The following is a 14,764-nucleotide window of genomic DNA, read 5'->3' as shown; positions in this document are numbered from 1 at the left end:
ATAATTGTCAGCAGTATTAGTCAATTCTGTAACTAATTAAGTCCTTAAAAAGGATTTGCCTCAGTGGTCTTGCATCAGGAATATTATGGACTACATGATGCATTTTATTAAGATTTTAAGCATTCTGAAATGCTTCGAAGGAAACAAGGAAGCTGCACCATTAAGGTAGTAAGATGGATCTCAAAATAAACTTCTCAGCCCAGTAAATAATTACAGCAAAGATTTTGCTTTGCTTAATTAGAAATGTCCCCTAGGAAGTACAATTCCTTCTGTCAGAAGGTTCTACCAGAGGAAAAACGTGTGTGATGCTAGTCTTTACTAGAGGAGAGAGACCAAGGCTTCATAAGAAAAGCTGAACGTATCTCATGATAAAGACTTCCAAACCAGCTGTCCAGACTTTTGGACTTGGGACAGTACGAGTATGGACCCTTCAGTAGTCTTTTTTTTTTTTTTTTAACTGAAGTCAAAGCTACCAGACTGATTATCCGTAGAGGTACTTTTCTTCATCACTGCTCACACACTACCACAAGTAAACCATGGGTGCAAGAGCTATGGTAATGTATGTTTTAAATAAGATATGAGGCAATCCAGAGTTAAGCAGCAGCAGCTCAAGCTGCATACCTGGGATGAGAATTAGGTCTACAGAAGAAAGATCCCCAAGTATGAAAAGAAAAAAAAACATTTAAAATGTAAAATAACCCATCCTGTGCAACGCACAGGATCTGACTAGTCACAGTTTTGGTTAAAGACTGTTGTTCCTATGGTAGTAGTAATTTATCTCCCTTCATCACCTGATAAAAGGCATTTCCTTTTTAAAAACACTTCTCCTCTTACTCCTACTTGATACTTCAAAACAGCAGCCTAGCACCACGGCAATGCAAGCCGTGTTTCTCTGAGAATCTCTTTTCCTTGTTTCTCTTCCTTGTTTCTCTGAGAATCCGTCCTGAACTTAAAGGAGCATTCTGGGAACACTCAAAGAAAACTTACATACAAGGTACTTCACATGTCCAGCACTGTCTGAACGACGTGCAACAGAACTAGCAGAGCAACCCAAACACCCTAACCCTTGCCTCTCAAGACCGCTTGGGCATGCTCCCACATGCCAGGCAGTACTTCATTCCTGTCTCAAGCGTTAAGTTTAACTTGTTACTACTGCTTCAGGAACAAAGCTGTGGACAGTTTAGACTTGACAGAGGCACACGATCAGTCTCTAAAGCTAAAGGATGAATATATAGAATATACTTGAACAACCAGTATGAAGTGAGTACCACCCGCTGCCATCCAGTTCCTATGTGAACGATTTAGTCTGTCCCAGTACTGCCATCTTTTGCCCAAGGTAACACTTCAAAAGCTAATACATTGCTACAATACATGAAGATCTCAGACAAGAAATCCAGGAAAGACAGGGATAACTGAAGACCATCAAGTCAGGCAGGCACAGCAGTGCCTATTTTCTGTTTCACCTATCTTCCTGATCTCTCAGAAAGTTGCAGAGCCTGTAACACAATAAATTACAGAAGGCGCTTCTCTTCCCCAGCCCTTTTCAAAGCAAATAACTGGACCAGCTGCTACCAAAAAAGAGTCTGTTACAGACAGTTAGAGAAGATTCTTTTGAGTTTTATTTGTTCACAGTAACATAAAGTACGTGTCTCCACTTAGGTATTTAAGTGCAACAAAGAAATCCATTACTTCAGTAAGCTTCAGCAAGGTGAGCTATGTTCTTATATGCAATAGAAAAGATTATTTCAAGTGTCTCCCTTTGTTGCACAACAATTTAAAGCTTCAAAAATCTAAGGAATACCTTCCATAGGATTAGACAAGCAGACACTTTGCTTATGAAATGTTTTTGTTGGATGAGCTAAGTGTTTTCTGCAGTAGAGCTATTCATTTGTAAGCCACAGATACTACTACAAGAGTGATACCAAAGTAGAAGTGGTGCCATTTCAGTAGTCTGTGCAAGAATTCCACTCTACTTTTTGCAAGATGCATATCTTGAAGATACATTCTCCCAGTTGATGACGTTCCAGATGGCTTTCAAATAATCAGGTCGAACATTTTTATATTGAAGATAATAGGCATGTTCCCATACATCGATTCCTAGCAAAGGAATAAGACCTGTAGAAAAGAAGGATAAAAACTTTAAGTCTATGAAAAAATGCTTCATATATAAAGTTTTATTTTGCTATTACCCAATTTCTTCAACTGTAGAAAGACAGAGCTCTCCAGCACATAGGTGCTCATTGCGCCATTTTACCTTTGGCTCTCCACACACACATATAGTATAAGCTGAATGAAGTGATTAGGATAAGAACCTATGAATGCCCTAGAATTGGCTTGAAGACAGAACTGAAACCAGCTGAAGTCATTTTTTTTTTCCAAGTTTACGGTTTATCTTTTGCACATGTAAGAACGCAAGTATTTTCCTGAAATACACCACCACAAAAGAATCTCTTGCCATACCAATATTTGTTTCCAGTGTTTTAATCACAAGTTATTAACTGTTTCATTACTTTCCTTGCTTTTGTGCTAAAACATCTTTCTAGTTGAGGTTTTTAGTGGGGAGTTTTCATTGAGGGGAGGGGTGAAATTTACCCACTTTATCACTGTTTGTCTCAACACTAGAACTATTTTTTTTTTTTACCAGTGATAAGCAGCACACAGACCATTTTAAGTGTTATTTTATTATAATAATTATAACTATAATAAGTTATTTAATTGACATCCATCACTATCTACCAATAGTAAGGAAGCACACTATAAGCCTTCCATTTTAAACCTAGAACCCTGTTTCAAGAAAAGAGTTGTTATACGCATCTTCCCCTCTGCTGCTGTCTGGCCTACACCCAGAGCACTGGTTCTGTAAATACCTCCTGTCAGAGAAAACAATCTAAATGTAACAGAACTATTTTTCCCAATACTCTTACAGGCAAGCTACTCCAATTACTCAGAAACAGCCCAAAGGAGCGTAACTGTCTGAGAGCGCGCACTTTCACAGTATGGCCCATCTATTTCCCTTTTGATTAGACAGACTGTAAACCCTACTGCTCTCCACAGATTTTCAAAGTCCTGATTTACAAACGCTATTTTAAAAGCTGCAACTGTTTTTCACTTCTGCTAGAAGTGAACCAATTTATCCAGCTATTTCTTCTTCATGTCTAAAAATTCCCTTTCCCATCTTGTATGCTTGCCTCTGAAATCTACGAAAAGCAGAGGGGAAGGAAAGAAACCTGACCTGTTGTTCCTTGCAAAGGGTCTTGATTTGCACAAGCTGCTATCTGTAGGCGCCCTTGCTCTTTGTTATAGCCAAGCCACCCCCAGCCTGATCCTTGAACACCAACTGATACAGCTGTTAGCTTCTCCTTGAAGTTTGCGAAGGAACCAAAGTCGCGCTTGATGGCTTCCATCAATTCTCCTTTAAAAAAAAACAGAAACGTCACAGAATGTCACGTACTTAACATCTTAACTTCCAGATACTGCCTGAAAATAGAAGAGAAGCAGAAGCACTTGGGCTCTAAGGGAAGGAACTGGCTAGACAAAATAGATGCATCGTTAATTAACAATCCTGTCCAAACCCGCTTGAGAGCGCAAGCAGACAGAAAGAGACAAAGGCAAGGCTTTAAAACACCTTTCCTGATAATGCCACCTGGAAAAAGCTCCATCAGAAATGGACAGAACTGCTGAACTACTAGAAGAAATTTCAGCTTTGAAATTTTATGCACCTGAAGCCCACCGGTCTATAGATGGGCATATACACTTGATTCAAAAACTTTGAAGTTTACCACAACAGCTTTTGTGAGATCTTTATTATAGGGCCGCTAATTTAATTGCAGGCCACTTGGAGGTTATCACTCCTCTATCCTCTCAAAAGGATTTCTTCCTTTAGGTTTTAACTGTTAAACTATCCCTACTTGAAAATGGAGCATAAATCCAGTCACTAGGCTGGGTGGTCTGCAGCACATTTCTTCCCTTTCTGTTAAAGCTGAGTACATGTACATGAACTTAATTACCACAGCTCTGGATAACTATTTTCTCTTATGAAGATGGAAAGGACATATACAGCAATAGCCAAGTATTTTGCAATGTACATGTAATCAGCTTTAGAAATTAAATACACTTAGCACAGAACTAGCTTTTTGAATTTTTACCTTGCCTTCAAAAGGCCCTGACTTCCTCAGAATTATGGTAATTGTCATATAAAAAGGCAAATTAATTCTGAAAAAAATAAAGATTTAGCCTCTTCCAAAGAAAAAAAAATATCATCAGTTCTGCTGGTCAATTAAAATTGACTCAATAAACCATCATAACAAGCACTAACCTTTAGGCTCTCCTCCTCCATTAGGTGAAAGGTTTGTCCAGAAGATGGTGTGATTGATATGACCCCCACCATTGAACTTCAGTGCAGGCTGAAGCGACACCTGAGCTGTAACATCACCTAGGGATGCAGAAGATAAAAAAAATTAGACAAATAAAAAGATCAGCGCCACAGTAGACACTAAATTGCCACTAGGCCTCCATCAATACCCAACATTTTTCAAGTCTTACTAGCCTTTAACACATCTATGGAAAAGATAAGGGGGTTTGTGACTGCTACTCATATTTTAGATAGTCACTGACAAACTGCATTAAATGTGTCTTATCTTTTGCTTGTCCTATATGCGATCTGCCAATATTGCACCTCTCAGGCAACTCACACTACATATACAGTACCGAAGTATCTACTGCCATTCTACAGCTAAATAAAGCAACCAGAATAGCCAGAATGCATTAAGGACCTAGCACTTGTAAATTGCTCAGTATTACCATTACTAGACAAGAACACTATTCACCCTTTAAGTCATTGATTTGCCCACTGTGAATTTTTAAACTTTTTAAACATCTTGAACAGGGTGAACAGTTTGTGCTCCAGACAAAGTTGATGAGTACAGTCAGCACAAACCAAAATGTTCCTCTCCCTCCAATTTTTCTTTCCTTTTTTTTTTTTTGGGGGGGGGGGGGGGGGGGGGGGGGGGGGTGCTGTTTTGATTGATTGTTTTTGGAAGAGATGTGATGACCCAGAACATTTTACTCAACATGAAGAACTCTGCATCTGAAACCTCTCCTCCAAATACCACTGTTTAATACAGGTGAACTCCCGAGTCCAAGCAGGTTTTAACTTCAAGAGAAAAACAAAGACCAGAAGTCCATCTAGAAGTATCCACAGCACATCTAAGCAGTGCACGTGTAATGCTAACCCTTGTTTCCAGCCCTGCACATAACACTCATACCACCCAAGGTCAGACAACCTTGCACATCCCTCCTCCCCCTCCGAAACATGTCATATTCCTTAAAGAATTCATTGCTGCCTTATGTCTTTGAATCGTGTTGCACCATTTTAACATGAGTGTTTTGCATGCTATTTTGGCTTTTAAAATAACTGGAACATTGCACAAGTTTTTGAAGCTTTTTCCACCATTCCAGTACATTCTCGAATAAGTCACCGGTGCGGGCAGCTGTTTCCCCCACTCACTTTCAGGAATGAGTGGTAGAAATCTTCCTATAGGAATAAGTGAGTCATCCTAGGACAGACGTGAAGACACGTCACAAAGCAGCAGCGCACCTGTTACTAAGGTTTGAATACAGGATTCCAAGTTCCCAGCATTTCCTCATACCCTTAAGAAACCATAATGACCTTGGTAAGTCTCATACAAATAAAGTATCTGGATGAAGCTGTTAAGTTCCACTATGACTCACAAATCTCCCCAAAATACAGACTTCAATGCTTTGTTAAAATAAATTACAGTAATGCTCAATCACGCATCTTCGACTTAATTTTTGCTGGAAATGATCGCTGTTATTGTAAAGAGTTTCCTTAAGATGCAAAAACTAAACAGTTTTCCATAAAATTTTCTTAAGAATAATTTTGTTCCTACAGGAATTCACTTTCAAGTGCAATACAGATTGATTTTTCTCTCATTCAGAAAAATATCTCTAAGTTAAAAGAGAGTGTGTAACTACTACGTGGCCTCTGCAACTCCAGTCATAACCACACCCAGAGCAACAAAACCAGACAGGGACAGGACTGGAATAAAGCATCCAAAGCAGCCAGTACAAACACTATTTCTGCATTCAGGTATCAAGTGAAGGATGAGACATCTCTTATAACCAGTCAAACAGCATCTTCAAGACATTTTCCTTGAATTTTGCATGCCTTTAAGAAACTAAGTTAATCCAGAACATACCCACGATATCACAAGCCAGGAATCCAAAAATAACCCAGGACATTTTAAACACCTTCATTATTGTTTATGATACCATACCCTAGAAGAAGCCAGGACCACTATGACGCTGAGACAGCATTTGATTGCTGTTCTTAAAACACAGTATTTGGGGTGCTGTCAAAATTGTCCTGCTGAACTTGGCACTGGAAAAGGTGATGGACAAAAGTAACTTGCCCATAAGCTACTGCAACGTATCTTCAAATCTACTTGTATATGAGGCCCCCTCCAGCCTACTGCACTCAACACAGCCACACAGGATGATTCAGTAAACCAAGACAGACAGCTTAGATGTAGTGCTCAAGAGACTTGTCAGCTCAGTTTCTCAGTCTACTAAGAGTCACTCCTTCCCTTCGTAGAGCAGCTAAGTAAAGCACCATAGGTCATAGGTCAACTGTCAGAAAAGAACATGAAATTCTGGTGGGCATAAATTTTCAATGAAAATATATTTCAACGTTATTTCTTTCAATTGGCAAAATCCTGCACGTTTTGATGAACCAGTAATCAGAACCAGATTACGCTGAAAGCTTTCTGGAATAAAGTTATTACTTCCCATGCTGGATCCTGTCACAGAGGTGCATACTCATTTTCAGAAGAACCGACAACACAAGCAAATGGACTCCGCTCAAGAAAGCTTTATAGTTGTCTAAACAGATATAGATAGGTTAAGAACATGTTAAAGATAATCTAAAGAGATTACTTCATCTCCTATTGCTGAACAGAAGCCATTGCCAAGGTTCTGTTATCCAGAAGAGATAGTGAATAGATGTGACAGGGATAGATGTGATATAGTGAATAGATGTGTTGTGTAACCTAACAGTGAAATGCTGTGCAAAAAGTTTTGGCCAGGCTCAATTTTTAAGTATGGGGAAAGAATGACATTACTGACAGAATTAGGGGGCAGTTCAGACTCTGCCCTTTCCTAAAGCCTGGTCTTACTAGTCTTTCTAATGAGGGTCAAAATACCACTCTCTGCATACTGTGCTATCACTGCAGTAAAAAAGCCAACCCAACACACACACACACAAACAGTATAAGCAAATATTTGTCTGGCTTTGATGTGCATGACAACCACAATACACTGCAAAATACTGGCAGCAAAATCCTTATGGAAAGATTAAGTTCTACCTCTAGAAATACTGTCACCAAGACCAAGTGATGAAAGCCTATCAACTGACAGTATTTTTTTAAAATACCTCAGAGGATCCACAGCACTGCAGATGTCTCTGCCAACCAGAAATTCTGCCTTCACTAGTGGCTGAAGCCTTAGTCATTATACAGCACTATTAACATGAGCAGTAGATATACTGATTTCTTATAGTTTTGTTTCCCTCCTCAGCTGCAATAATTAATCTCTGCAAGACAATTTTCCCAGATCCACCACTGTTAGGACAAAGCCGCAATCTTGATTGCACGATTCTTAATCAAATCTCATTAGAATTTAAATGGCACAATTTATTTTTAGGCTTACATAGCCACTTGAAAATCTCTAAACTTTCACAAGTAATCAACGTCCTATATTCAAGCACACTGGTATATGTCAGGGGCTACAGGGCTCAAGATTACTCAGACATGAACAATTTTCACACTTTCATCCAAGCCCAAACAAAATTACACTGTGGAGCAACTCAGCAACAAGGCATAAGTAAGTCTATAAACTAATCACCTTTTAGACATAAACTGAAGCTCTTCAGAAAGATCACTACTAAAGAACAAAAATATTCTGCCTCCTTAAAAAGATATATAAATATATTTCACATATTCTCATCAGTCCAACTTAAAGGCTGAAAGGAGTCTTTAAAAAAGCATTTCATGTGTTTTCACTGTGGTTTGGCTAAAACAACCGTAAAGTTTTTACAAAAGTCAGTGTATCTCAAGATTCAATTTGAAATATTAACAAAAAAAAATCCATTACCTCTTGCTATGTATTTCAGTTCCTCATACTGGCACATGAGCTACATGACCCCTTAATTTGATTCAGTGGCATACTGACAACAAAATTCAACTCTCTTCACTGGGTATCGCATGGATGTTTGCCTTATATTCATTTGTACAGGACTAAGATTTCTTCACAAGAATCAGCAAAGCATCTGATGTGAGAACTGTCAAAGCACACAAATTCTACTTTACGTACCTTTCACTACAAAGTATTTATTCAGTAAAATGACTGCAACTTCCTATTGATGCTGTCTTTGGTTCCAGTTACTAGTGTAAATGTGGACTAAATCCACAAGTCAATACAGTTTCTCCATATTTTACAGTACTACAGAGGGCAGTACTCAGGCTTTTGGCTAACCCTACTTTCCAGTTACTAGCAACGCTGAAGCCCACCACACAAGCTTGATCCTAGTTACATTTCACTTTATTAAAAAACAAAAGGAAAAAGGCAAGGTTGAATGAAATATATAATCCAAAAATGTTTAAAAAAACTATTTCCTGTAGAAAGAAATTGTCCTTTTTCTTCCCCATATCATATCATCTGCGTAAACTAGCTTCCATCTCATCTGTTGACTGTGGATACACAAACCTTTTGCCAGTGCCTCTTTGTATTTTTCCTCCGCAACGTTCAGGTTGTTCACGTAGGTGGCATGGTGCTTGCTGTGGTGCAGCTGCATGATCTCTGCGTTAATGTGAGGTTCCAGAGCGCCATAGTCATACGGCAGGTCAGGAAGCGTGTGCTTTTGCCTAGACACCAAGCACCCCAGAGGTGCTATCAGGTTGGCCCTGCTTCTAGGAGAGAAAAAACAGAAGGAGGATGTCTTACTCGGTGCTTTAACACTTCAGCAGACTGAAATGACCGTTACGATCAGCTGCTGTAAATACGCAAGGTGTTGTCTTAGATAAAGAAGCTGAATTCCCATTTTTCAAGAGCTCAGAGCAATAACACTCTGTGGTTTAATTGCAAAGATGAACGCACATAAAGGTCACAGGTACGGGGCTTTGCAGGGTAAAGCTGACACTCCTCAAACCACATCCTCCAAGCCACTGCAAAGACACTCCTGGGGCGGGGGGGGGAGCAAGGGAAAGCCAGCAGCAACACCGACATGCACAGCTCCAACTAATCGATACCGATTACAAGCAGAAGCCAAAACGTCCCTGTTAAGTCTCTCTCCCTCCCCATCCAAAAGGTCTCTGCATTAAAAGATAAAAAGGTTGAAAACTGAACCACAGGGTTCCCAAGGCAGAACGTGCCCTGTATTACCATCTCTTTGGTGCGCCCCAGCAGAAACACCGTCCCCACAGCAGGTACCAGAGAGCCTCAGGCTGCGTGAAAACAGGGCAGTGGAAAGCGGTGATGCCCGGCAAAGAAAACACCACAGGCTCCGCTTTCCTGTTTCACACCCCACGTTTTAACGACACACGAGGAAACGCTCCCCCCACGACAGGAACCACGCAGGGCCGGGAGGAAGGGCGGCTACTAGGGCCCCTCCGCCGGTGACCTTGGCGTAGATGAGGGACAAAACCGCGCGGCCAGGGCGAGGAGCAGCACCATTGCGATCCGGCAGCACCGAGCCAGGCGACAGAGCCCCCCGGCAGGGGTGCACGGGGGGCGACAGGGAGGGACGACCGCCAGCGGCCCCCCGAAATGGCGGGGGGAGAAGAGAGAGCAGGGGACGAGCCCTCCGCCGCCGCCTCCCCGCCCTCCCGCGGCTCGGCCACGGAAGCCGAGGGCTGCCCGGCCGCCCCCGCTGCCGCAGCCGAGCGGCTGGCACGGCGCTGCCTCTCCCCCCGGCTCTCACCTGCCCGCCGAGGCGAGGCGGCACAACATGGCGGCGGGCTGGCAGCGCGGCACTCCGCCCGTGGCGCAGCGCGGCTGGCACCGTCCTCACGGCCGGGCGGGCGGCGCCGGGGGAGGCGGCCGCGGGGTGGGGTCGGGGGCGTGAGGGGAGCCTGGGCCCGGCGGATGTGGAGGGGGAATAGGGGCTGGAGGGCCCGCGGGGTTACGGTACTCGTGCCCCTGCCTTGCTATGGTGTCAGAAATACCTCACGGGAGGGGAGGTGCGGCAAAACGGAGGAAGGGGGTGAGAAAGGAGGGTCGGGAAATGAGGGAGAAGAGATGGATGACAGATGGTGCTTTGTAGGGTACCCACCAGGCAGTCCTGCCCTCGACCAGCGCAGCTGGACAACAAACCACACCTCAGGTGCCTGTGCATCTGCTGCAGAAACTGCTGTAATAGCCTTAGCCTTGATACACAGCAGTCCTGGGAGCAAGGAAATCCAGCTTCTCCCAGCAAACCGGTGCCCCAGCTTGGGATAAGCAAACCTGTGGATGCTGTCAGTGCCCCGCTTGTTGCCCTGCCTTCTCCTCACGGGCAGGACTGGGGAGCTGGGCACAGACAGCAGTGCCACGCCCGGGAGCTAACAGGTTAAATCTCGCTGCAGATCTGGTGCAGCGGGTGCTCCTGACACAGGTAACTATTTCTGGCTCACAACGCAAGGCTTGTCATCACTTAGCTCCTAGGCAAACTCACTCTTTGCTTTTGCAGTTAAAAATAGAGGATTATTAAAATATACATTGGGAGTGAAATATGCATAGAGAGCAGAATAGATAGCAAAACCATAAACAGGGATAGAGAAGGGTTAGACATGTTCAACAAAATGTTCTCTTTTTGGAAGAAAGCAGGATGAATCAGATATTAAAGTTTCACAGCCATAATGAAGACAAATGTAAAGTTTCATTTGCTAAAATTAAACTAAATTAACTACAAGATTTCCAGAAGAAAAAGGTCCTTACCACTTACTTCTGGAATAGTAAGGAACTGAATTATCTGAAATACTGGTAACAGTCCTCTCTCAGAAAACAAAAATGCCAAAGAAGTGTTGATCAACATTTTATGAATTGTAGACAAAACAAGGGATTAAGGTAAGAAATTCTACTGCCCAAGAAATAAAAGCAAAGGAAAATTGTTATCAGTGTGTTGTCATGGTAAGATGTTCTTTTCAAAGACATTACTTCTGTGTACTGAGATTGCAACTCTAATTAACAAAAGCAACTGTAGGAGACATTTAGATTCATCTCCAAGTGATTGACTTAGTACCCTCTACTTGGATTTAAAGGATTTAACTATACACAGCATAAACAGTGCACATGGTAGAAGGGATTAAAGATCAACTCACTGACTCAGTTACCAGACTAGTAGTTCACTAGTGTTTCCTAACAGGGCCAGGACTAAGAGGATCCCATCCCATTAGGGTCAAGTCTTGGCCCAGTGTTTCTATTGGTAGCCATAACCTTAGGACTTTTATTATTGAAGTCAGCGGTTAACAAAGCCTAACAGGACAGTAAAAAGAATACACTACTTCTGAATTGCACTGGTGATCAGTTGAAAACCATTAAGACTGATCAAGATAAATTGTTCACATATTACCTTTTATGTACAGTGTGCTTCAAACTGATTTACAGAGGGGACAAAAAAAACATGTCAATGTGAACACAGTAAAGCAAGTAGATCAGTCACGAGAAGTTTCAGAGGTTAATATTAAGCGGGAATAGGAAAGCAAGATCACCTTTCCAAACAACACTGGTGAGACTACTAGACCTAATGCTCCACTAGGAAGTGTTCTAGAAAGGGGTGAAAAAAGGTTCCATAAAATAAGTCCAGAGAGCTGACATTCTCCTCTTCAAAAAAGAGCCTGAACATTGACTGTGTGTAAACCTTACTCATGGAAAGAGCTGTGGTGCATGCAGTACTGTCTGGGAGTAACCAACAGACAATTCAGCCTTGAAGAACCAGCTGGGATATGGCTTAGCACCAGAACAACAGGCCCACTGAATACATGGGGCCAGACTACAACGCAGCAGTTCCTTCTGACCTCAGGAGTCTACATGTATTTTCCCCATTTATAATCGTATTTTGTCCACCTTGCAAACCGCATCAATCTCTGACAACTTGACACATGCAGAGTCAGGTATTTTTAGTGCTGCATAATTCATCGAAGGTGGGCTAAATAATACCTGTTAAACAGACATGCCCTCTCTGCTTTTAAAGGAAACCCATAGAGGTGAGACAGAGGATTTCCTCAAAGTATTTCTTTAAAGTATTTGCCTTCATTTGTCACTTGATCCCAGCTATGTCTATGCATACAGTGGAGGACATTAACACCTTAAAATCCCAGGCCTCAGTACTGCAAGCAGAGGCAGGGCAGCAGCCTGTACCAGAGTTTGCAAGCAGCCCCACACTCCCATAAAGGCTGGTTGCCATTAGGATCTACCCATCCCAGCCTCTGGGAACAAGGAAGGCACTTAAAAATACCTTTTCAGCTATTTCATCTACTTACCTTTTTTGATCTGTTCCATTTTTTTTCTCACTTTTCTGAGTTTGTTTCCCAACACCTGTTTTTCTCCCAGCATCAGTTCAGTGGCCCTTAACACACATCAGAAAGCTTCATTTGCATACCTTAACTCCATCAGCTAAAATAATCAGTATTGAATAGTTAGTGCAAAATAATTCAAAGAAACATGAAAAATAACTTCTCCTATAAGGCCAGCGAGGAAAGCTCTTCATTATGAAGCATTCTACAAGATAAATACTAGATTAAATGTAAGGTATATGGGAAAACATCTTTACTACCACAAAACCCTCAATCTTTTGAGTTTTGTCTTTTTAAACAAGCGTGTATATCCAAAGATCTTAAAGAACCCAAATTTATCAGACTAAAAAAAATCAGTGGGGTTAAGTGTGAACAACCTTGGTTAAAATAACTTACCTCATCTTGGAATTTGCCAGTAAATCCACAGAGATCCATACTGTGAATCAAAATATTGTGATGCAAAGTACAGTAGTTGCCCCTCCACTCCCTTTTAAAGGACCCCAGAAAACCATGCAAGTTTCCTTTTTCACCTATCAGCCAGCTGTACTCTGGATATCTGAGCAGAAAAAATAACTACTTTATCAATAGATATGAGAAAAGATGAATTGTTTGAAGTCTACAGTTCTGTAAACAAAACTTTCCTGAATATTGAAATAAATCCATGAACTGCCATCTTAAGGATGATTAAATGCCATAATAGAGGCTGTATGAATTTACTGACAGCCAAGAACATGAACATTACTGTGGCTTAGCATTTCTATGTGCATTATTATATTGTATTTCACTACTGTTTTGCAGCAAGTATTGCAAGAAAGCAAGCCAATTATAAGATGCATCTTGTTATTAACTGATGCAATTGCTGGGTTGCTTTCACTCAGAAAAAAATTCAAACAACACACCAGCCCACTTATTTAGAAGATACCCTCTAAGTAGAGAATGACAAAGGAAATGGTTTATATTACCTTACAATTATTTTCCTAAAAGTTAAGCCAACTTTTAGTCTGTACACATATTTTGTATCTTTAAGCTATTTAGCTAAACTTCATTTTTTTTTTTAACTATTTAAAAGTGAAGTTATCACTCACCCTTGAGAAAATTCAAATCTTCATGAGGTTTTAAGACATGCTCTTTAGTAGCTGACGTTAAGTGGCAAGTTGTCTTTGCCTGAAAGACACACTTTTAATAAAAACCTTAACAGCACAATTAATAGCAGTTACTGCAACTCCAAAGATTTTGCATCTTTCTAATCCCTTATACCAGATGCCATCTTCTTAACATGAGTTGCTTTCACATTTCAGATTTGAACCAACATTGATTTCACTATAAGGCTTTTTACCATTTGTATTATCAGGATAAAGTCATCGTTATTGTCCATTACCATCATTTTAAAAACTTAGAAAAAAGTTTAATATAAAAAATTATACTCCACCACAAGTAACCGGAGTATACACACACACACGCACTACAGATACTCACTCAAGTGATAAGGCACTAAAACTAAATATGAATCACAAGCAACTAAAAATTTAGGATTTTTTTTGTAAACCAGAAATTACTTTGGGCACCAGATGCTAGTAGGTTTTTTTTTTTGGTATAGATGTTCACTTCCCTTCTACATGCCCAACTGTCCATTAAGTACTATTTTTCAGGCAATGAGAGCTGAAGTAACATTCCCCCAAACCACCACATCTTGCAAATAGCATTTATGCTTCCAGCGAGACTAAGTTATTTCAGCATCTTTAACTGAGCCCTATGAATTTAAAGTAGCAGCAGTACATAGACTAGTATGTTTCCAACACACGTGACAGCAACTAACAGTATTTTGATTATAACCATTTATCTTGGACAGCAGTTTTGCTGGTGCTAGTTCTCATATAACATGGGAACCCTTCTACAATTTAGGAATTTATTTACTTTAAGCTACAGTTGTAACATTTCCAAGTATCTCCTGTAACTTTGAAGACACACTGCTTTCAATCAAGTTTCACTGTTCCCACGGTGAATTGCAAAGCTGTAAGCTATTTACTGTTATTATAGTGGTTATATGAGAGGACTGCATTAGTTGTCTGGTGATGGCAAGATTCTCAGGTAGGGAAATGCTGAAACTGAGTTAAATCTGCCTAAAAGTGTGCTGTTGAATACTTTTATTTTCCCTTTAACAGTACTTAAAGCCAGTACTTTTCCACTGCCTCTTATTG

General features: G+C 40.9%; 1 protein-coding gene across 2 annotated transcripts; it reads right to left on the bottom strand.

Moving 5' to 3' along the window:
- Nucleotides 1–1,596: 1,596 nt before the first annotated feature.
- SOD2 (superoxide dismutase 2) lies at nucleotides 1,597–10,150 on the bottom strand. Of its 2 annotated transcripts, none has more exons than XM_048067847.2 (5): nucleotides 9,995–10,150; nucleotides 8,782–8,984; nucleotides 4,316–4,432; nucleotides 3,233–3,412; nucleotides 1,597–2,115 (listed from the first exon to the last, which is right to left on the bottom strand). In XM_048067847.2, the coding sequence occupies exons 1-5, from the start codon at nucleotides 10,021–10,023 to the stop codon at nucleotides 1,970–1,972; spliced, it is 675 nt and encodes a 224-aa protein (XP_047923804.1). In that variant the 5' UTR covers nucleotides 10,024–10,150; the 3' UTR covers nucleotides 1,597–1,969. The 2 variants fall into 2 exon arrangements, with proteins under 2 accessions (XP_047923804.1, XP_047923805.1); XM_048067848.2 differs by having other exon boundaries at nucleotides 8,782–8,981; nucleotides 9,995–10,133.
- Between the last annotated feature and the right edge of the window lie 4,614 nt (nucleotides 10,151–14,764).

The sequence above is a fragment of the Anser cygnoides genome, chromosome 3 (genome assembly GCF_040182565.1).
Source record: "Anser cygnoides isolate HZ-2024a breed goose chromosome 3, Taihu_goose_T2T_genome, whole genome shotgun sequence".
Lineage (NCBI taxonomy): Eukaryota > Metazoa > Chordata > Aves > Anseriformes > Anatidae > Anser > Anser cygnoides.
This window is presented reverse-complemented; position numbering and strand designations above follow the sequence as displayed.